The 22,160-nt window shown below is 51.0% G+C and overlaps 8 protein-coding genes across 8 annotated transcripts; 6 read left to right on the forward strand and 2 right to left on the reverse strand.

The window, feature by feature from the left end:
- Positions 1 to 1,336: 1,336 nt before the first annotated feature.
- On the forward strand, positions 1,337 to 3,041 carry LAESUDRAFT_655210 (AB-hydrolase YheT; the record flags this gene model as incomplete). The annotated part of the gene is made up of 8 exons (XM_040904542.1): positions 1,337 to 1,521; positions 1,573 to 1,656; positions 1,708 to 1,740; positions 1,792 to 1,877; positions 1,934 to 2,014; positions 2,089 to 2,294; positions 2,352 to 2,380; positions 2,441 to 3,041. The coding sequence occupies 8 exons, from the start codon at positions 1,337 to 1,339 to the stop codon at positions 3,039 to 3,041; spliced, it is 1,305 nt and encodes a 434-aa protein (XP_040763526.1).
- Positions 3,042 to 3,198: 157 nt separating this feature from the next.
- Positions 3,199 to 5,948, reverse strand: LAESUDRAFT_760018 (phenylacetyl-CoA ligase; the record flags this gene model as incomplete). The annotated part of the gene is made up of 20 exons (XM_040912673.1): positions 3,199 to 3,348; positions 3,399 to 3,614; positions 3,673 to 3,742; positions 3,800 to 3,823; positions 3,875 to 4,044; positions 4,107 to 4,135; positions 4,196 to 4,325; positions 4,395 to 4,410; positions 4,470 to 4,549; positions 4,606 to 4,629; positions 4,679 to 4,701; positions 4,764 to 4,778; positions 4,828 to 4,954; positions 5,008 to 5,285; positions 5,336 to 5,370; positions 5,420 to 5,468; positions 5,522 to 5,548; positions 5,606 to 5,620; positions 5,669 to 5,723; positions 5,781 to 5,948. 20 exons carry the CDS (start codon positions 5,946 to 5,948, stop codon positions 3,199 to 3,201), a joined length of 1,701 nt encoding a protein of 566 aa, XP_040763527.1.
- Positions 5,949 to 9,275: 3,327 nt separating this feature from the next.
- On the forward strand, positions 9,276 to 11,942 carry LAESUDRAFT_726739 (cytochrome P450). The gene is made up of 13 exons (XM_040909091.1): positions 9,276 to 9,339; positions 9,372 to 9,589; positions 9,654 to 9,743; positions 9,797 to 10,118; positions 10,168 to 10,316; positions 10,369 to 10,484; positions 10,538 to 10,664; positions 10,720 to 10,755; positions 10,793 to 11,057; positions 11,116 to 11,241; positions 11,298 to 11,441; positions 11,494 to 11,569; positions 11,749 to 11,942. The coding sequence occupies exons 2-12, from the start codon at positions 9,484 to 9,486 to the stop codon at positions 11,567 to 11,569; spliced, it is 1,557 nt and encodes a 518-aa protein (XP_040763528.1). The 5' UTR covers positions 9,276 to 9,339; positions 9,372 to 9,483; the 3' UTR covers positions 11,749 to 11,942.
- A 307-nt stretch (positions 11,943 to 12,249) lies between these two features.
- Positions 12,250 to 14,266, forward strand: LAESUDRAFT_726742 (NAD-P-binding protein). The gene is made up of 8 exons (XM_040909092.1): positions 12,250 to 12,723; positions 12,774 to 12,942; positions 13,013 to 13,020; positions 13,093 to 13,342; positions 13,411 to 13,426; positions 13,486 to 13,600; positions 13,661 to 13,800; positions 13,857 to 14,266. The coding sequence occupies exons 1-8, from the start codon at positions 12,636 to 12,638 to the stop codon at positions 13,932 to 13,934; spliced, it is 864 nt and encodes a 287-aa protein (XP_040763529.1). The 5' UTR covers positions 12,250 to 12,635; the 3' UTR covers positions 13,935 to 14,266.
- Positions 14,267 to 14,319: 53 nt separating this feature from the next.
- Positions 14,320 to 15,128, forward strand: LAESUDRAFT_726743 (uncharacterized protein). Its single transcript, XM_040909093.1, has 3 exons — positions 14,320 to 14,579; positions 14,653 to 14,796; positions 14,848 to 15,128. The coding sequence occupies exons 1-3, from the start codon at positions 14,474 to 14,476 to the stop codon at positions 14,853 to 14,855; spliced, it is 258 nt and encodes an 85-aa protein (XP_040763530.1). The 5' UTR covers positions 14,320 to 14,473; the 3' UTR covers positions 14,856 to 15,128.
- A 1,449-nt stretch (positions 15,129 to 16,577) lies between these two features.
- On the reverse strand, positions 16,578 to 17,996 carry LAESUDRAFT_655097 (uncharacterized protein; the record flags this gene model as incomplete). The annotated part of the gene is made up of 8 exons (XM_040904534.1): positions 16,578 to 16,899; positions 16,946 to 16,986; positions 17,053 to 17,120; positions 17,183 to 17,202; positions 17,263 to 17,371; positions 17,422 to 17,500; positions 17,555 to 17,710; positions 17,766 to 17,996. 8 exons carry the CDS (start codon positions 17,994 to 17,996, stop codon positions 16,578 to 16,580), a joined length of 1,026 nt encoding a protein of 341 aa, XP_040763531.1.
- Positions 17,997 to 18,924: 928 nt separating this feature from the next.
- LAESUDRAFT_726745 (uncharacterized protein) lies at positions 18,925 to 20,251 on the forward strand. The gene is made up of 3 exons (XM_040909094.1): positions 18,925 to 18,985; positions 19,039 to 19,362; positions 19,422 to 20,251. The coding sequence occupies exons 2-3, from the start codon at positions 19,201 to 19,203 to the stop codon at positions 19,989 to 19,991; spliced, it is 732 nt and encodes a 243-aa protein (XP_040763532.1). The 5' UTR covers positions 18,925 to 18,985; positions 19,039 to 19,200; the 3' UTR covers positions 19,992 to 20,251.
- Positions 20,252 to 21,010: 759 nt separating this feature from the next.
- On the forward strand, positions 21,011 to 22,159 carry LAESUDRAFT_216102 (uncharacterized protein). The gene has a single exon (XM_040901614.1). It carries the CDS (start codon positions 21,313 to 21,315, stop codon positions 22,021 to 22,023), a length of 711 nt encoding a protein of 236 aa, XP_040763533.1. The 5' UTR covers positions 21,011 to 21,312; the 3' UTR covers positions 22,024 to 22,159.
- The last annotated feature ends 1 nt before the right edge of the window (position 22,160 follows it).

Consider the following 22,160-nt stretch of genomic DNA (forward strand, 5'->3'; position numbering starts at 1 on the left):
GCGCCGGCTCTCCGGCATCGATTGATCCGTGATGCTTTGAACTTAGTGTTCAGCGCTCTGCATTTTCCGAGCATAATAAAGACGCGGTGTTCAACTTGTTACACTGTCACTCTGCGGCCGCAGAATCGGCCCAACGAGACGTCACGTTGTTTGAATTGCTGCGCCCTCTGGCTCCGCGGTTGAGCATTGTAACTAGGGCAGCCATGAGCCGGAAAGCGTAGCTTGTGTTGTATATTGCCTTCAAATTGTCTTACTAGATCATTGCTCTACCGCATCTCCCACGGCTCAGCACAGCTCGCATGGGGCATGCGCGCGAGGTTCATATTGCTCGGTCTCCCTTCCGTCGCCCACTTCCTTATGACCACGCGATTGCCCGGTAGGGCTCGCGCCGAAGGACATGTTCAAGGCTGTGTTTGTATACCTCCATACATCGCGGCACAGATCGGTCACATTACTGCTTCTCGGTGCGACCGGACGGGTGCTGAGATGCTCACAGGTTCCTGACGCTCAGAGGACTGTGCTATTCACGTACATATGTCATCGTGCTTTCTACGAGTTGGGCCCCACTAACGCCGCCTCGTAGACTTCTATCTCCCACTATGGGTTAAACATTCAGGGGGTCTCCGATGGCCTCGCATTCTGCACCACGGTGCATGTTCAACTTTCAACGTTCAGGCCCGGGGCGATGTAGGCAGCTTCTCTTGAAGTCTCACGCCGATTAGGATATCAGGAGACCTAGTAACGGGAACAAAAGGAAGCATGCTGGGTCAAAAGCCTGACTCTATGATAGGAAGTATCAGAACAATGGTGAGCATGACTTTTCGTCGCTTCAACGGGAGAAGCAGCGGGGTCCATTCCATCAGACAAGAGATTGCTGGTCGTGCTCAGGATATCACTAACTGATTAGTGCTGAACGCTGAACGTTTGGAGCGCTGGATGCTGATGATCGTACAGGTTGCAAACCCGACGCTCGTCCAATCTGCGTGTGAATAATTGCTAAATGAGCGCGTTTCAGTCGAACGAAAGAACGAACTTGATTGGCTAGCCCACGACTGCCTCCCGCTACCAACAGAGCGCCGAATGGATCGCAGCTTAAGTAAGAAGTAAGTGATGCATGGCGGGAAGCAGCGAGCATCTAACTAACTACAATCAATCGATGATGCAGATGGCCCAGTAGAGATTCGTATATTGTTCTGGATAGCGTCGGAATGCAACAACGGGTACTTTCAGCTGAAAGGTAATATAAGAAAACTGATCTCGGCTGCAGCATATGGGTATGAAAGAGCTGAAGCAGGCCTCCGGTGCCCGATTATCGCGAGCCCTTTCTTGCTGTGAGATGGGGCTACTGATCAGCCTGATGTACTGCATTCCGCGCATCTTTTATGGCCCAGTGCCTGCAAGATTGGTTGTCAAGACAAAGCAAGGCTCCCGGAGCACCGGACCTGAGACCCTGAGGACGTTCATAGAGACCCGGTGCCCGAGCATTCTGAAGGAGTATCGGCCTGCGTGGTGGTTGTTCAGGTGTGACCAGCATACTCATGCTTGTCGCGCCTCGTTGACGCTTTCACGCAGCGGACATCTGCAGGTGGCGCAGTGTGTGCTCGGCGATTTCTCGCAGCAAGATCGAATGCTGTACGAAAGGCGAGCGGTCGTGCAGTCTGCATTTGGAGGCGTCTCACTCACCATTCAATGAACACCCAATTCCAGAACACTGCTTCGAACAGTCGACGGAGGCACATTGTAATCCCCACCTCTCTTGACGTTCGATGCAGCATTGTAATCCTTTTGCAGAGCACTAGACTTCACGCTGCCGGAAACTGGGCTACGCTACGAGGAAGACACTCCAGTCGTCGTGGTCTTGCATGGCCTCGCAGGAGGTGACCTTCAACTCATATCTATACGTTATAAATGCACTGTACTTACGAAACGATAGACTCCCAGGAACCGTACGTTCGAGCGATCCTGGCTCCTGCCTGCGCTCCAATCTACAAAGGTGGTCTCGGATATCGTGGTGGTGATGATCTTCCGAGGCTGTCAGACCGCATCGCCGCCCCTCTGTATTCCTGCCCTGACAAAATCACCTTGCAGGCTCAGGTGTACCGCTCACTAGCCCTCGTTTATACTCGGCAGGCTACACGGATGACCTCCGTATGGCCATCTTCTACATACGGAAGCGATATCCTAGAGCCCGACTCATAGGGCTTGGATTGTCTGCTGGCGCAAACATCCTGGTCCGTTATCTGGCAGAAGAAGGCGCCCATAGCCGCCTGGTTGCTGGATTAGCGATAGCATGTGTACGCCTCTCTGCACTATGGCATTTCACTTCAAGTGCTCACCATTTGGTCACTTAGCCATGGAACTTCGCTGTCAGCAGCGACCGGTAGACCAGCCTTTCCTCTCGCCATCATACGAACGCTTACAATATCAACCCTTTACGCAGACTCGAGGACAGCTGGTTCCACAGGCACGTCTATTCCGCAACCATGGGCCAGAGCCTGCAGAATATCATCCGTGAGAACGCCTCTCGGCTGCGCACGTTCACCGACCACCCCATCAGCGACGCGCTACCTAAAACCCTTGCGCTGCGCCGCCCGACCATGCGACAGTTCGACGAACACATGATGCGCTTCATCGGCGGTCCGCCGCCCCTATTTCCCATGCCGTCCGCAGCGCATTACTACACTTGGGCATCGAGCGACAAGCTCATGGGCAACATCCGTGTGCCCGTGCTCGCTATCAATGCAGAGGACGACCCGATCGTCCGCGCGCCGCTGCCTACTGATGTCGCAGGGAATGGATGGGTCGCACTGGTTGTGACGCGGCGGGGCGGCCATATGGGGTGGTTCGAGTCTGCTGGGGGCGGGCTGCAGGTCTCACGTTGGACGACGAAGCCGGTTATGGAATGGCTGCTGGCGGTCGGCGAGGACCTAGTGCCTGAGCTGCGGAAAGAGAGGTCGCTGATCGAAGCAGATGGTCTCTTGACAGAGGATGGTCGGCCTGATATTGGTTGTGTAGAAGTTGATGAGCAGGCCTTATCATAAGAAGTAACTGCCTTGCTAGCCTGTAGAAGTCCCGCTTCAAAGATAAAAGTATTCATTAGAATAGACAGCTCCCACAAGTGCTGCGACCGCAGTAGACAGTCGCGAGCTAGAAACTCCACATATTACGCGACAGAGCACAGCATGTAGCCTTCTATTTTCACAGACGAGAGCGGGGCACACGGGTGGCGGCCGCACGCTCACGGAGCAAGCGTCGCAGGATCTTTCCACTGGGACTCTTGGGAAGGGAGTCGACGAACTCGATCCCGCCTTTGAGCCATTTGTATTCCGACTTTGCATCGGACACATGCTGCAAGTATGTGTTTGGCGATGGCTAGCATCGGAAGAACGCCTACTTACCTTGTGAATGCTGGATTGCACTTGTGCTGCTACATCCGGGTCTTTCCGTACCGCATCTGCCACTTCCGGTCGGAGAACAACATACGCGAGGGGAACTTCTCCAGCATAGTCATCCGGTATTCCGATAACGGCAGCATCGGCAATGCTAGGATGATCGAGAAGGTGTCCCTCCAGTTCCGAGGGCGGCACCTGATGTCCTTTGACCTTGATGAGTTCCTGCGCAAATGCATGGTGAGTATTCCTAACATTGTACGAGTAGCCTCTGAAAAATTACCTTGATTCGGTCACTAATGAACATGTCACCATTTTCGTGGATGATGACTTCGTCACCGGTACGGAACCACCTGCACAACTCAAAATAAGTCAAATGGAACATAGCCAGCGGCATGTCAAGGGCGTACCCATCTACGAAGCTCTCCCGCGTCCTGGAACATCATCATCAGAACAGCTCGGTGATTGAAGAGAAACGTTCGCACGCTGCCTCATCTCCATAGTAGCCCAATGTAATTTGTCCGCCGCTGACATGCAGCTCTCCCGGCTCATTGTAGCCTGCGAGTGTTCCGTCCGGCTTGACCACCTTCGCGAGGGTACCGCATACGAGCTGACCTGCGCTTCCCGGAGTACCGACCTTCTGCGAGGTGGGAGACTAGCAACCGTAAGGCTGAAGTTAGCACGGAGCGGTGTGAACCTGGGAGCGAAGTCTCGGACCGTTGTAATCGCACATGTCTCTGTCAGGCCTAGGTGGGCACGTTGGCACATAAGGCAACAGTTCACGTTGACAAGACAGTGCGACCAACCATATAGTTGCCCTACTTGAATCTTGGGCAATACCGCCAAGAATTGAGACGTGACCTCGGCTGACAGTGGCGCGGCTGCCACCACGCAATAATGCAAACTCGACAGGTCGTACTTGGCCGTGGCCGGATGCTAAACTCATGATTCAGTCGAGGCCATAGCTGGAGACAATAAGAGACCGGCCTTGCAGAATAGGACTACCTGAGGAGGCACCAGGCTAGGATGCCCGTCATAAGTCCACTGGATGATGTTCAGGATATAGATGGTTTGGCGCACAATAGATGGGTAATGCGATAGCGTTCAATGCTTTGCAGCAGCTTTTCGTAATGGAACTTCGAGCTGACGATGATGGTCATCTGTGTGGGTACTAAACATGTTGAAATGTAAAAGCGACTTGGAATGTGGGACGTACGGCGCCATATATGGCGAAAAGTAGCTGGAGAACCGTCAATGAGACGCTGATGGGATGGTAAACAGACACTTACGTTCGCCACCAGACCATATGTATCTTCATCATAAGCCCAGCAGTATTAATTCCAGGAGTAAGAAAGAGGATCATAGCTCGCTCACGATAGAACGGCACCACTGCGCCTCTCATTGTCAGTCACCGTCACATAAAATGGACGCGGCTCACCAGATGCGCATCTGTCTCCTGGACGGTACCTTCTGTCCTGCACAGGTACGTTTTCTTCGTTCCAACTATTGAAGACAGCAGTTTGGATCACGATACAGATCATGTTGTAGTGGGAAACAGCGACAGCCTGTTATAGGCGGTCATCATGCTGAAGACGAATGCGACTCTCGGGCGCATTACCTTCGGCTTTCCCATCGTTCCCGACGAGAACAAGAGGAATGCGATCTTGTTCCGTGCTTCACCAGGTTTCAGGTGATGTTCATCCATTGGTGGCATGCCCAACCCTCTCTCGATGATATCATCTGCGGACTCCACAGATTGGTGCAGTGCGTTCTGCGCGCCGAGTACTATGACAGAAGAATGAGGCACGTTGACCAAAGTCGCTGCTTCACAAGCGATATGGACGTTGTCCGCGTGGGCTATGATTAAAGAGGGCTTGACGATGCGCAATTGGTACTCTGGGATGCAGACTTTAGTACAATGTTCTCGGGATGCCTGGAATGTATACCTAGCTCGGAGCACGTCACCGATTGGCTGATCAGACTGTGCAAGTTCAGCTGAGAGCAGCATCCAAAGTATCTAAAATACGTACGCGACTGCAGCACCCAGCCGATGTGCTGCCCAAATCGCGATGCCATAGTCTGCAACATGGTTCAACCAATAAGGACAGGAGATCTATTGCAAACATACGAACCTATATGATTAGGCGCACATAACGCGACTGGAACGGCCGTCAACTAAGATCGCTCGCACTCTTGGGTAAGAGAATGAGACAAACCAACGTCATCCGGTCCTTTGAGCTCTGGTTAGCGTCTAACATTGGGAATGTTGCAGGGCCTACCTATGTGCCAGATCGAATGCATAGCTCTCGCGAATGCGTCCGTGCGTGTAATCATCTTTTGTTCATTGTTACGGGCTACCGACGGCTCTGTAGAGCAGCTTTGATTGCGTACCTCGGCGAGCGAGATGGATGCACCCGTGTCCTCATCGATGAGGCAAGGCACGTCTTTCGGTCTACGAGGTCTTGTAGGATGCCTGGTCAGATCGTCGAGGATTAACTGTGGCACAGTGAGGTTGTCTGGAACAGCGACGTTGAAGGGTACAGCCCCAGTAAAGATCATCGTGAAACCGTGCCGCCGACGGTGGCGTCTAACTCTCGGGGGAGGGGGAGAACTCGACCTAACCGGAGGAGCTTAAGGCGAAAGATTGCACTTTTTCAATAAAATCCTGTGCTTCCAGTCAATCAAGACAGGCAATTCTTTTTCTCTGGCATTTTCTCACCAAGCGATACGGAGAGAAGATGAGATGCCCGAGGCGTGCGAGAGCCGCGCGCCTGTTCAACAGCCTCTTCTGTTCCCTGTCATCGTACATTCTGATCATCGGATCCACCGAGCGCAATGTGTGAATGAAAAGCTTTCTCATTCGCAGAGAATCACCTTCAATTTCTCGTATTACATTGAGCGGCAAGTGCTAAAGTACAATCTTGACAAGGGATCCTAATTAGTGTGACAGAGCGCGACGCGCGGCGCGGTTCAGTTCGGATAATTCCGGTTTATTTGTTCCGGTTTATTTGTTTTTCGCACGAACTTCCGTTCGTTTTCCACTCATCTCTCTGCTCGACGACGAGGCTCGACGATGCTGGCAACCCACCTCTCCCTATCCTGCTCGCACTACTGTTGCTAGACGATTTGTGTACATTTGGTGGCCATTGTCGACTCGTCTGCATGTACTAGCCTGCGTGTTGTCTTGCTCGATCTTTAACCATAGTCTCCGCAGCTGTGGCAAGCGACGCTGGAGGGTTTTACCGACGATCTTTTAGCAGAAAACCTTCAATTTTGGCTGTCGAAGAGTCCTATCACTGGTGCGCCACCCATACCTCCGAGACCATGTGTCACGTCCTTGTGTGGTTCCTGTCGTGTCCTCGCATCGGAACACACATCTATCCGCTCAGCTAGCTCGTGTGGATACATCTTCTCTATGTGCGCTGCGTGCACATTGTATCCCTTGCGCAAATCAAAGGCTTGACGACTCATTCACTCCAATCTCTTGCCTCGTAGACCATCCTGCTTGCGTCTCGTCGATCTCTGCTACCCCGTCGCGAAGGTTCTTGCTTATCACGCCTCCGCTCTCTTATTGCTGCGCCTGTATCGCATTAATGTCGAAGATAGGTACTGTATCGACGCCGCGCTCACGCGCTGCTGTATATCCCCTCTGTTTGAGAGTCCTATCAACAGTAGACTTTAGAGAAGTCAGCTCTATCCGAGGTAAGAGAAATAAAAAGTAACGTGCCTTTAGCGAGTTGTTCTTGAACCTTGTCAAGTAGTGGTAGTCCAGAATAAGGATCGCACACTCTATCAAGCGCAGCAAGCACACTTCCAAGCCAAGACCGCGGTAAATCACACAGTTCCGTTTACGATCTATCACGGCTTACATACGGCGGCGACGATGGCGCTTGAAGGCGATTACAACATAGCAGCATTATCGACGGCAGTGAAGGGTGAACAGACACCCACAAAGCGACATGAAGTGCAACAAGCCACACGTAAAGAACGCGGCGATGTGCGCCATGCGTTCATGAGGCTGGGCGAGCTAAGCGTATTGTTACGAGGGCATTGGGGCATAAGCAGACCTGGCAAGTAATGATGTTCTATATTCTGGCTTCTTAACGCGCGACGACAGTCTAGAAGAGTCTTTGCACGGCATATGCTCGTCGCGCAGGACTGATGATAACGACGGTACCTCGTCTATCCACCGTGATCACTCTGCAGAACGTTGCTGCCATTGAGCCTACAAGATGTTCTGCATCTCGCACGGAATGCATATGAGGACGATATCGCTCCCTTCTAGCGAAATGGCGCAACTGATTGCTTGGAAAGCCTCCTTCATGGAATCTTTTCCCTGCTCTCGACCGAGTCTGTAACTGCTCGTTCACCACCTGTGCAGTGGCGACCAGCCAAGTGGCGTCCCTTCTATCTGCGATACACCGTCATCCACCTTGATCATGGTCTTCATGGGCACCAGAGATGTCTTGATCCAACGCTATTGTGGCTGCTCGTGCCAGTACTGGTTCTGTTAATGCTGGCTCTGTCCATGCGGTTATTGTTCGATGCGTTCTGAACCTTGAGGACAGAACGAATCCTGTACTATCTATGCCACATTCAGCGCGCCGACGGAATTGTACCAAGCGCAGCGCTGAGTTTCGTGACCTTCGTCAATAACATGACATCGTGAGTCTGTTGCACGGATGCGATCACTCCAGTTGCTCACGGCACGTCGCCTTCGCAGATATAGTGGCTGTGAGTGATCTGTGCATACGGAGATCGCGTGGTCGTGTTTCCCACATATACCCTCATCGGCCTGACCAGTTCAGTGAGGGTTTGCATACGCTTTCCCCGCTGTTGATCGGCACGCAGTCTGCGAATATGAAGCCGCATACCAGCTAACGCACATGTAAAAAGGGAGTATATTTTTGTCGCCGCGGTCGGCCGCTGACTGACAGGCAACTGCGTGTTTATGCTTTGATAAGCACCGCGCCGTGCTCTGATGCGCGCTGTTGAAGATGACTAGGACTGTGCGGTGCAGCATTAATGTGTACAGCACAAGCACATCAGCGTTCCGCTGCCCGTATGTGTCGAGCGCTGATGCACAGTGCACTCCACAGCCATGACTGCATGGCATATCTAGCGGATAAGCAAGGCGTGCACGCAGGCCGGATTCTAACCTTGCGTAGTATATCTTATAACTGGAACGGATGCTTTGCTGACCACATATTTACAGGGACTCTCGCCTCGTCGTTGAAAGCACCGCTCTAGACCGCTCTGCACTCATATGAAACCTGACCAGCTGCTTCCCCTGGCCACATATGATCCATCTGCAGGGTCTGGACGATCTTTCCTCATCTCAAAAGAAGAGCAGATGAACCTCCAGTTCGTCAGCAACTACAGCCTGCAGCGCACGCCGCGGTGTCCGAGTTTGCTGCAGCGGGCCGCATGACGTAAGCTGAAGAGCAGGCGTCCGTCATGCACCCTCGCGGTAAGCATGCCGTCCGTCAGCCAGCCCAGCGAACGGAAGAAGCTGCCCTGAATGCTCGATGCCGGCTACGCGGATCCTTGATCGTCGGCCACCTCGGTTGTCGTCGTGGTCGATTAATGATCGAATTGCTCGTCATGCAGCACTCCATGCTTGAATGTACTCATCGATCTACAGCTACGGGCATCTAATCTATGCTTACTGCATATTATGTCGTTTTGTTACACTTTACTCGGGACGCCGGATTTGGATGTGCGATATGTGCGAGTTTTTGGGCAAAGTAGTGAGTTTTGAGCCTGGGCCCTGGGATGTGCAGTCAGTCAGGGCCTGTGACTCCGCAGCATTTGTCATACGCCGGCAACGCAAGAATCGCTGCACGCTGCCCTCAATTGTAGTTTTTCCGGTGGTGCCAGTCGCCTTGGGCGTTCTGCCGGGAACTTTCCGCAACTTCTCTGACCTGAGGCCTGAGCGCTGATTTATCAAGTCAAGGACCGCTTCGTGAGAATACGTACAACCATCAGTATTCTGATCATCTATCTTCGAAGATGATGTCTTAATATTTAATGGCTGCTCCTCATTTATAGCGCTGCAACATTGCTGAGACTGACGTCGTGAATGGTGGTCATGATGTTGACTCTCTTCGTATTGGCGCTCTTGGCTGCATCAGTGGCGGCCCTTGCTCTTCGCCGCGTCCTGACCTGCTCTCCGCTCCAGAGGCTGCCACTTCCCCCGGGTGAGATGATGCCTTAAATATCCTGTTAGCTGGAGGACTCACGTCAGCCGTCATGGCGACGCAGGCCCAAAGCCTCTGCCGTTTGTCGGAAACTTGTTCCAGATACCATCGGAGGGGAGAGTTAAGCTATTCACACAATGGAGACAGACATATGGTTCGCTGTTTGCCGCTGTGTTGTGTATGACGCGACTTATATGATGATCTCAGGGGATGTCGTGTATTTCCATGCCTGTGGAAGAGAATTTGTCGTGCTCAATTCGGCCTCCGCGGCGACAGACTTGCTAGACAAACGAGGCACACTCTATAGCGACCGGCCGTACTCGACCATGGCATCTATCCTAGTCGGTCGCTGGAAATCACTCCTACAGTTGCGCTACGGCGAGCGCTTCCGCATCAGTCGGAAACACATGCGCAACGCGCTGAATGCTCGAACGATCTCCGAGTCGTTGGGCTTCCAGGAAGACGAATCTGTGAGGCTGTTGCAAGCCTTGCTGGTCACACCAGAACAGTTCCCGGCGCACATTCGAAGGCACGCACAGCAGGTTTCAATGCGCTGTTTCACTGAATGGTTCATGCAGAAACGTTGGTGCAGTCAGCCTCAATCTGACATACGGATATCGGCTGCATGAGGGAGATGGATACCTATTGACGCTTGCAGAGGAGTTCTCCCGGATCACCGGCGATGCGCTGGCATCAGGAAGGTGGCTCGTGGATATCTTTCCCTGGCGTGCATCATATCAGCTAATATTCATGTTTTTATCTGATTCTTTCTTTTACAGTGAGATACGTCCCATCATGGATGCCCGGGGCGCATTTCAAGCGATGGGCGCAGTGGGCCCGTCGCCGCTGCGAAGAGCTCGTCGACGCGCCATATGACTACGTCAAGACAAGAATCGTATAGATGCCTATCGTATCTTTCATCGAGGTTAGATTTGACTGAATTAACAGGCAGAAGGCAATGCTACTTCGTGTTTCACATCTCGCGCGTTGGAAGCGCTTCAGGAGGAGACACGGAAGACTCCGACGCTCGAAGACGAAGACATCATCAAGAACGTTGCAACAAGTTTGTACACCGGTATGGGACAGTGAACTTGCTATTAGAACGTATCATTCACGAACCTTCTGCATAGCTGGAACTGATACGGTCAGCGACCCTGGATCTTCCTGTAAGATGGAATTTTCATATCGCCATTTGCCAGACAGTAGCGATGTTATCTTCATTCATTCTCATGATGGTCTGCCACCCGGACATTCAGAGAAAGGCCCAAGCCGAGATCGATAAAGTCACCGGTGGCACGCGACTTCCCACTCACGCGGACCAGGACAAGCTGCCCTACGTGGAATGTGTTATCAAAGAGCTTCACCGTTACAACCCAGTTGCTCCCTTCGTCCCTCATAGCGTGATGCAGGACGACGAATACCGCGGATTCAGGATCCCTAAAGGCGCGTGGGTGGGAGCGAATACATGGTGTGATTCCTCGTGGCTGTCTCAGCAGTACGTGCTAGATTGTAACGAGCGATGGTAGGGGCATACTGCACGATCCCGCGATTCATCCAGAGCCAGAACGGTTCAATCCCGATCGTTTCATGGATGACGAGAAGAACATACCTCAGCGGGATCCGCGAGAGTTCTCGTTCGGACTCGGGAGGCGGTGGGTTTTGGCTTGCATTGATTATTAGCTGCTTCGTGTTAATTCATTATCCTCAGTCGTTGCCCTGGCGTGATGCTAGCAGCATCCACGTTGTTTATCGTCGTCTCACGGATTCTTGCCGTCTTTGATATTCTCAAACCGGTCGATGAGGTAGGACAAGAGTACATGCCTCCCATGGAATTTACCTCGGACAACATAGTGTACGTTGCGTTACCATATTGCTTAGCCTGCTAAGTTCCTCATTGCATCCAGATACCCGAAACCATTCGATTGCAGAATTCTTCCACGCTCTACTGAAGCTATTGCTGTCATTCAGCACCACAGCTAACTCGGTGAGATACATATCGTGTCTGCCGTGACTGAAAGGCTGAAACGTTCACAATTTTTATAACACCAGTGACACTACATGTACCTGTTGTATCGAAGGCTGTTGAATCTACTTCAACTGAAACGGCAGAAATTAGGCTAGCTGAGACTCGCCAGAAAATGTGATGATTCAACAGTATCAAAGCGATTGCAAAGTAGGAATGTCCGGAGTTCCGGCGCGGTAGCGAACGTTCGATGCATGATTTAATACTTACTAGCACCTTACAGAATCATCCTTGAATTCAGAACCGTCCCCCGAAGTCGATCTATGCTCTTGCAATGGCGTGCGATTTGTTCACGACCAGTCAACATGATTGTCCGGTCGATATAGTTCCGTTCTGAGACATGTCCATGAAGCTCTACATTCAGCTGACGCCATCTCCTCTCATCGCGTTTCAATCCTTCTTGATTAGCTACAGCTGCAAATTACAGCAGGCTGATCCACGACCACGACGACGCACAACAGTCCTATTTTCATAGGACAGTCCTGCAGATTCTACCTACGTTAGAGTGTACGACCTTCGACAGAGATGTCCTTGAAATGGCAAGGGGGGTCTCGGATATATTTCAAATATATTCTGCTTACGATGTAATTCAAATTTGCTGATAACGCCCTGACGCCTTTCAATGCTAGATGCGCGATTTGTGTACTGACATCCAGCATTATTCGAGGAATATGAATCTCAGTCACCTTCTCGGCAGCTTCCAAAACTGTGGTCCTTGAGAGAACAATCAGAATTTGAGTCCAGCGCACTCTGGATGTTCCGGCAGCCTTCCAAGACGGAAGCACAAGGGAAGAATTGATACATGGTCCACTGATACGCTGTTTCGATACAAGAAGTTGAGAATTGTCAATCACGTTTCCGTGAACATTCACAAGATCCAAATACAGGCCAGTCAAGACTGTGAAAATGAAATCGGCAAGTTTCGCTTAGCGTACCTTTTGTGCCGACAACTACCAAAGAGGCGCTCCTGTCGTCATTCATACAAGTACTGTGCTCAGGTTACGCATTCACACATCGCGTACTATGTCCACAGCACCCAAGTATGCTTTAATAACCGGATGCAGCAAAGGTGGTATTGGGCATGCATTAGCACGAGAATTTATGTCCAGAGGTACGCAATGCGCTGATCTTCTGCAGCGGCAGCTTATCCATACTATTTAGGATACACAGTGTTTGCGACAGCACGTCAATTGGAGTCCATTGATGACCTCGGAGAGCTTGGAGCTATCTCACGACCGTTGGATGTGACAGATCACCAGGCAATTTGCAAGTTGAGGGACGAAATCGCGAGCATTACTGGCGGCAAGCTGGATATCTTGGTCAATAACGCGTGCGCACTGCTGCTCTGTCTGTCTCGACTCTATGGCATCTGACGTTGCCCTTCCAATTCCGTATCTCAGGGGGCAAGGCGCGTCATTTCACTTGCACATTCTGTCTGCAACGCCACAATCTGACTACGAGGCCTACTACTTTCACACAGGCCCTCTTGTCCCTGCGATTGACATGCCGATGGCAGATGCCCGTGCACTTTTTGAAGTGAATTTTTTCGCGCCGATGTCCATGGTGCAGGTGTTTGTCCAGATGCTCATTGGATCAGGTGATGGACGTATCCTCACGATCAGCAGCGTCGGGAGCGTGATGCCTTTACCATTTTGCTCCGTGTATAACGCGAGCAAAGCTGCCTTGACCCAATTCAGCAATTCTTTACGTCTTGAACTGGCACCATTCAAGTGAGTGATTCATTGTTCGCTCCAATGAGTCTCATTGCGCTGAATGCCTGAGCTATATCGTTCTTAAGTGTCAAAGTCGTCACCGTACGTCTCCTTTGCAGCTCAGGAGGCTATTTGCTAATCTGCGATGGTCATGTGGACAGGTATTGACAGGAAGCGTGAAGACGAACATTGTAAAGCCTCATACACTTCCAGAGCATTCTATATACCAACCTATGGAAGACATTTACCAGGAGAGACGCGTGAAGCCTATCATGGGTGTGTGTCGCTCACTTATGCCGGAGAGTCTCGCAAACAGCCAATGCTCCCTCGTTGTAGAGGGCGCCATGCCTGCAGACCAGTATGCGCGTACAGTGGTTTCCGAGACCCTCAAATCAAGCCCTCCAGAGATTGTGTGGGCAGGCACGCACACATGGTTCTGTTGGGCTGTCGACAAATTCCTGGGCCAACGAGGCTTCGTACGTGAAATCATCATGTTTCAACCTTGGCGATTGATGATGCAGTATCCTATCAGGATTTCATATTCACGAGGATGTTCGGGTTAGCCGATTTTGCTGCGATGGTCAAGGCTGGCCGTGAAAAGGCGCTCTAGACAGCGCTGATCTGAATTGCTTTCTTTACCACTGGCATCGCGTGCGATATCTGTTCTCGAGACCAAGGATCGTGGATTACCCGATGAGCGCATTTACATTATCGTTGTCCTGAGAAGACTGAGACACGATCACTCCATCGAATATATACATACCGACTCTGAGTGAACCCTGATATACGTAGTGTCTCGGTTACGTAATTCGCTCGACAGGACAATTGGGCTTTTGATATGAGCGGAGCAAACCCTATTGTCGAGGGAGAGGAGATAATGGGGTCAGTCATATCACCCGTACTGCACATGGATCGGGGACCTCCACATCAGCACGACTCTACCAGAAGCGGCAGCATCAGCCGAGAACGACGAGAATCTGTGCTTTACGCCACCTTGAGCGCCTACGGTGCTAGCGCTTGACAATTTGAAGCATCTGCATCAACATTTGAAACTGGCGGCTGCCGCAGAAAATGTGGAACCTCCACGACACATCCGAGTCCGCCTCTGCACTCTCTGTGGCTTCAACCCGTTGCTCATTCCAATTCAGTATGTCTCAGTGGCCTCCTGGCATCCCTTTTCTACTCCGCCACACAGTTCCCCTGCTGCATAGCTTATTGCGTTATTGCCTTCCAAGTATTGCGACTCCTGTCCACTGTATGGGAAATTCAGCTACCCAATTTGTTTACTTGTTGCGGCATTGTTCTCATTGCCTTTTCGTTCATCGCAGCACGAATTGTCTTCGGACATTGGTGCGTCGCCCGCTCAGCAAAATGTGCTAGGGTAATTCTGCCGCCTCGTTGGATCGGTGAATCGTTTGGACACCTGGACGTCCTGTCGAGTATGATGCATTCATTGGATCATGGATATCCTGGTGAGTGTCTATGCCTTCATCTGACTCTACGGCAGTATAAGATTTGTTGAGGCCTTTGAAGCCATAGGGAGACTTGGTCTCTGCGAACTCAATCTCCCGTCATCAATGGCAATGGCTTCAACCTTCTTGGATTTGAGATCCCGCTGCTCCTTAGAGATCCCAGTTCCCTGGCTGCTGCATTCCTCATATTGCACAGAGTCGAGTAACACAGAGGAGTTGCACCTCATGCCTGTTCCTCGGGCATTCAAATTTCATCATATGATTTATACGTACCCGCGCAATTTTCGTGTCAAGGTTCTTACATCATTAATGACAGGCGACTTGATGCATCCACTGCTGGAGTATGGAAGTTTGTGTAAGCGTAAATCTTCGCAAATAGATCAGCAGAGATGCATTGCATGGACACGGATCTTTGAGAGGAGTTCCATGATTTTCGTTACGTAAATGTGTCATATATGGGATGCTGCTAACGTTGCCAAACTGTCTCACACGGAAACACAGCATCGAGGAGGCGTGAGTTGACAAGAATGGAATGATGAACGTAAGTGTGCACACGCGTCTGCCGCCTGTCTCTGTGCCTGCGCTTCCTCTGCTCAGTGCTGTTTAAGGTCTCTACGCCATGCCTCCTATGCCTCACACTGTGCCTGCACTGTCCGCCGATTGGGGCCTCTCGCGTTTTCTCCCTCTAATGCAGCTGTCTCTCGCATCTCGGGACTCTGGGACTCACGCCGCCAGCACCGCCAGCCACAGGTCAGACGCCCTTCGCTTCTGTCAACACTTCAGCGACTGTAACATCTGGCCCAGTATTTGGAAACCCAATGCTGACCTTCTTGTCGACGTCCTCGCAGCCGACCTTCTGGCAGCGTGTCTTTCGTCATCAGTCCGCAAATGCCTCTCGAAGTCTCTCGCCTCTAGTGTGACTGTTCGTCGAACCTCGAGTCTGTCTGACTCCCCTGGTTCTTGCATCATGACCTCTTCACGCTGACTGTCAGTGATTCGTCTTCCTCTGATTCGTCTTCTATTACCTCTGGCAACTCTTCTTCGATATCTCTGCCTCTCCTTTCTCAATCTTCAAACCCTATGTCCTTGAACTTCTGGTCTCACCTGTTTGGACGTCGTTCTTCATACTCTTCCGCCTCGGCTGGCCCTGTTTCCGTCAACGTGATACCACGGGCTTGAGCTCGTGGTTGCTCCTCTCGCTGGCCTCTTTTATGGTGCTCCCGCCCGCTCGACTGGAGGCCGTCGTCTGTTATGGATTTAAGTGCTCATGATCTTCTTCGGACCGCTGTCCATTCTTCACCGCTGTTGGTCATTATCTTGACCTATCGTCTGCTCGTCATTCTCGCCATCGTGTCTTCGTCCTCTGCCTGTCGTTTATCGTTTTCTTTCGTGCTTCTCCGTCGTTTGTCGATCGCCTACTCTCTCGTCGCCCTTTCCTATTTCCGTCGCTGTCCTATTCTCACCTTTCTCATCGTTGTAGCCACCTTCTGTTTGTTTTACTTCTCTCTCCTTTGCTACAAGTCCTTCATTTTTGCGTACTCAGGTCTTTTCTCACAATTCTATTCTAGATCTTATATTTGGAGTGTCCCCTGTTCTTTCTTTATTTCCTTGTTGCTCTATCTATCTCTTTCCATGTCCGCATCCACAAAGATGGCTTGACGTCTCAGCTGATAAGATCTATTTAATAGCCCTGTTTCTCGTCGGACCTGTAGCTTCTACATAAGTACATGCAGGACTACGGAAAGATAAAGACAGCTAAGGCAACGTCTAACATTGCTTTATTAAGCAGCTGACATGAGATCAGAAGACCCATGAGAGAAATACTTGACAGGAACATCATCAGACTCGTGATCCTTGTGTACAGTGGACGTGATATTGACTGCCAAAGGCCTCATCGCGAACGACTGATTGCCACTGGCTGATGTGCCTGAAGTGTCTACAAACGTCGAAGTTGTGGCCGTTCCATTCTGAGCCCATCCCATGCCAACGCGTACGTTGATGAGCATGAAGGATATGCCAGCGACGAAAGGCAACGTCTCGTTGGTCACGAATTGCAAGTTGGATTGAGTCTCGTAAGTGACCAGGAAGAAGATAGTCCATATCCTACACATATTTAGTTCGTTAAACATTGCAAGAGTGTTGGACTTACGTGTAGAGCACAGCACTTTCGACGACTGTAGCCATGACAGACTAAATGGGTAGAAGCATTAGGAGAAGCATTAGAAGAATATCTACAATGGCTGATGGTATACGTACCATCAGACTGTCATGTCTATAGCCTACGATAGCTGAGTTTATTCTCCAAATACGCCATGCGATCATAGCTGAAAGCATTCATGATAAACAGTCATAAGCAGAAGTCCTCATACCACAGTTAGTGACTCACTTGTGCTGTACACATTGGTGCTGTCCCATTTATGAACCTCGTCAGTGTAGTACTTGGAAACAAGTATGCATGTCACGTACCAAAGCGAGAACGCACAGCTGCTATTAAGCCAGCGACCCAGAGCAGTGACGAAGACGTTTTCGCCGAGACGGAATGTCGTCATCTGGTACACGGTACCGACACCGCAGACTATAATGACATTAATTCTTGTGCATTCGCTTATGAATGGCTTCTCTCACCGGTTAAGCCAACCAGTGTGCAGAGCGGAAACATGACTACTCGTTTGTTGAATGCCCACACGATCCAAAGGCGGTATATCTGCATGCACAGCCTGTCAGTCATTTTGAAAGATATCAAGCGGTGTTAGCGAACAATCATTGCATCATAGACTACGATTGTGAATATTGTTGCGGCACTTTGAACAACTTCTGTTGGCTGCGACAGGTCGGCGTAAAAGTCCAATGGTGCATTGCCACCTTTGTAGTATACGAAGGCTTCAAACGGCCGCGCAACGGCTGCAGTCCAGTGCTTAAAGTCATCCTCGATGAGATCATAGCAAATCATATTAGAAAAAGGAACTGACGACAGTGTTGGAGAAAAATATAAGCGCGCTGGAAACCAAGAGGATTGTGATTGCATTCCGAGACCGAGAGTCAGATTGGCTTCGTCCTCCACCCTCCCATGCTCCCAAACCTTTCTGTCGTCGGTATAAGAGATAGAAAGAAACCGTAGAGAGAGTGAAGAAGATGCCATAGAAAAAGCTTTCTATGCAGACTGTCGCAAGGTTTGCGGGTATGAGACCGACCTCTCCCATCGCAAATGCTGGATCTGGACGAAGGATGATAGGGATGGCATCCTGCGACTGCCCAATCTCCTTTGATATAATCTGCACTCAGGCGTGATGGTGTGACTCTTGAGAAAAAGGAGGTTATGTATCTATATCGGTATCATGATGAAGTGCGATGGCACATCTTACAGATGGTGCAGTGAGGATGATGCCGCAGGCACGATCATGCTGCCATGCTGCTCTGTCAATGCCTTCCGTTGATAGATTGTTCTGCACTACCGTTTCAGAACACCGCACAACCCGGGTGAGAGATGCATGAGATATGATGCCCTGGTTCCCAAGGAACTGGGTCATCATCTTCACGATGACCTTGGCTGTTTTAACCAGCGAATGTCGTAACACATTGTGACAAGTGATCTTTCATTGAAGAGCCGTTTTTCGTTATCTAATGCTACTAAGGTCAAACGATCGAATTTAAGCAGCCTGGTCATGGGCTTGATAATTGGCTTGGACCTGTGCTTACTTGAGACAGCACAAGGACGATATCGAAGTGTTTATGATAGGTTCGTGAGAGCATTGCAGCGGGATAGATGGTAAAAGCCAGAGCAGAGGGCTGTGCCCCTGCCAGACAAGTCGCCCGAATCTGGTGCGCCGCAATGGTATCACGGAGTCTGTACCCTTTCGACCGTTCACGGGGTGTGACGCGTGATGCCTTGAACTGGGCCGGACCCAGTTCATTGTGACCCTGTGAAGTTCGGGCGCTTATTCTGTAGGACCTAACCGCCCGCGAAAAGAGCTCCAGAACGGCCGTACCTCAATGTGTTCTCTGACCGCTTTACTGGTGTTCTCTGATCGAAGGACCAAGTGAAATCAGGTCACAAAGAGTATGATGGTGCTTATTGGCAGGCACCTTACGATTGTTCAATCAGCTTTTAAGTGCGTTGTGCATCAAGAGAGATGCCAAGTTCTAGTATGAACGGATAGCGCTTGCCAACAGTGACGGCGAGCGGCACTAAGTTAGTATCAGTTCCTCCATTACATGTGACCCGCACTGACGTTTTGGGGGTAGAAGGAGGCTCATTTGAAATCTTATTGGCTTCTTGAGTGTCAGGCAAGTACTAGCTCAGAGTCCCTTCTATTTCGGAACTCGCCGAAATATACATCTATAAAACACCATTTATATCGACCTTCGCAGCTACCGTACTGCACTATACCCCGTTGTCCTTCTGCCATGCTCGCAACATCGGTTTTTAAGGCCGGGCTATTGATCATCACAGTGCTTGGGCACTATGTTAGCTTGACTCCGCCCTGCCCTCCGAGCTCGAAAGGCGACAAGGTGTACAGAGGACAGCCGTTTGAACGTGTCGTGATGTTCTTGATCGACCTCGACAAGGTTGTGTACTATGATAAAAATATAGTGTATCCCACTGATATGCTCGCTCCGCACTGCAGGTCACCGTTGCATTAGTCAGCGTCGCTCACATCGCTGTCATGCTCTTCCTTTCTGTGGATCACCCCGGTCAGCATGGGCAGCATGGGCAGCTTGTGCTTTCCCACCTTTGCCCGAGCCCTGCGCCCCGCCTCGAGACTCTCGCCTCACTTTCTCCGGCATTCCTCTTCGGCGTCTCCATGATCATGCTCGGGTCATTACTCCGCATGCGGTGCTACACTGCACTTGGTGCACAGTTCACCTACCTCGTTACTGTCAAGCCAAGACACTCTCTCGTCACATCCGGACCATATAAATATGTACGCCACCCGAGCTACGCCGGGCTGTGGCTTCTTTTTTTGGGGACGTACTGCGCATTCCGCACGCCGAGTGAATACATCGACCAGTGTGGGCTGATGCTGACGCCGGCCAAGTGGTTTGTGCATGGCTTCTTTGTACTCTACATATTCGCCATGCTTTCGGTCGTCAAACGAGGCAGGGTAGAGGACAAGCTGTTGGAGACTGCCATTGGGAAGGAGTGGTTAGAGTACCGCGAGCGAGTTCCGTACAGTATGATTCCTGGTATGTACTGATATGTTGATGGTGCAAATTAGATATGTAGATGTGACTCTGCTGATTTTTCTCTCGTGCACTTGTCATTGACGCTGCCGTGTTTAACGCTAGACAAGTGTACCTATCTACCTGCTTATTCTGGCCCTCGCATTTTTCTGCTACCAAATGTCGACATGATGCACTCTTTATACCATACCTATGACTACATACAGTCCCTCGACTCTGATGGACGCGAGTAATTCAACTTGATCGTGCTCTTTCGATCCGCTGATCACAGAATCTGAAATTGGGCTGCGCCGCAGCCTAGATTGATACAAACAGCGGCGTAGGCGCAGCACTCAGAATGTGAGTGTTAGATCATTCATGAAACACGACAGGAAGCACTAGCCTTTGCCCATCCCGGTCGGATAAGATTATAGAAGGCTCAAAGTGACACGTCACCGCGAACGCCGAGCGCTCGTGTGACATAGTCTTCATCTTATCTGTATCATCGCGGGAGCACGCTAGCTCAATTGAGTTGCGGTCTCCGCCGTTGCATATTGATATCGTCTCGCAACGTCGTGATGTTCCGCTAGTTCACAGAATGATTAAACGGGACGCATAGACGCGCACATGCAGCCTATTCGGAGAACAGCGAGGAAACAGACATGATTATATGGTGCAGCGAGGAGGACGTTTCCCAATCCTCGGTCAAGCCGGTCGCTGTAGATGTGGCTCATAATTCAATTCCAGTTCTCAGAGCGCGCAACTTCTCACCCATTGGTGACCGCCGCCGACATAAGTGCCTTGCCGCTCGTGCCTAAGAAGTGTACCAAGAAGCATGATGGGTGATGCGTGAAAATTTTCAATGTTCTGCAACGGACTGCCTCATCATCTACCACTGGCAGTCTTCTTCCGCCGTCTGATGATTCGGGAACTTCGGCCTTGAAATGAGCATCCTGAGTCCAGAACCAGTCCCTGTTGATCAATGATCGTGTCTGCCTGAAGCCGCGGAGTGGAAGACAGATAATGGGCAATGGTTTGTTCCTCCTCTCATGTTTTATGACAGAAAGGCTTTGCAATGCAGGTACTTGCTAGAATTCGCAATCAGCGCCAAGCAACGTGAAGGAACATAATATCTGTCACCAGAGCGATCATCAATGTGACACAAGTAGCAAGTACATCTAGTCGATGCATACCCTTACTCGGTCATCTAAGTGTGAGTCACTCGTAGCTGCGATCCCGCTCTCCACATCCGACATCTTGTTGCTGTTTTTGAGCGAAAGTGCATAGCAACTCGGGCCAGAGCTGCGGCTCTAGAGAACACATGCACCCCTCACCCATTGTGCGGATTTGCCATTGATGCAGGCGTCCTCGCACTCTACAGCGATGACGCGGGCTAATGAAGTGCCACCACGGTGCACTCGACCATCCATAGGTGTCCTCCTCAATCAATCGGTTGCCTGCACTCGCACCTATCTGCACCGTGACGGGCGTGCTCGCTCCAATATACTCCCCAATATGCTATCGCGCTCGAAGGATTTGCATTTGGCTCCTATGAGAGCGTTATCCCACGCCCTTGAGTCTCCAGCTCACGATGTATGGCGACCAACAACTGTATTCTCCAGCCCAAAGCGCACGGCCGGCAACCTAAGAGATCGGCTCGCAATGACCAGGCGCGTGCCGTACCTTGCTCACTTTCCGATGACCGCTCTCGCATTCAGACCACTCCCCACAGGACCGAGCCCACATCCTCTGGACTCGTTGGTCATTAAATGCGCCGTGCTGGGCCGTACGCATCGAATGTCCTCTTTGGAGTCCTATCAACGGATATGTTTAGCATATATTCGTCAGATTCCTTCCATCATATATATCGGACACTCGTTCTCCTGTAGCACGCGCCGCAGACACGAATGCGCTGGCTCCTTCAAGGCTTCTTCCGCTGGAACTTCCAGCCCCGCCGCCCTGTCGATCACCACGTTCGCTCACCTACAGCATGCGGCAGCCTTTGCAGAGCGTCAACGCACCATCACCAGGCACGCACCGCACATACGTCTTTGTGGACATCGCTGACATGTTAACACTGCTTCTCGCAGATATCGACCGCGACCTTCTCTCGACCAGATACGACGGCCGCGTCCGGCATTTCCTCTGCTTTAAAAGTACTTACTCGTGCCCGTCTCTGCATCGCCATCAAGCTTGCAACAGCA

Source organism: Laetiporus sulphureus, assembly GCF_001632365.1.
Source record: "Laetiporus sulphureus 93-53 unplaced genomic scaffold LAESUscaffold_24, whole genome shotgun sequence".
In the NCBI taxonomy this organism is placed as follows: Eukaryota; Fungi; Basidiomycota; class Agaricomycetes; order Polyporales; family Laetiporaceae; genus Laetiporus; species Laetiporus sulphureus.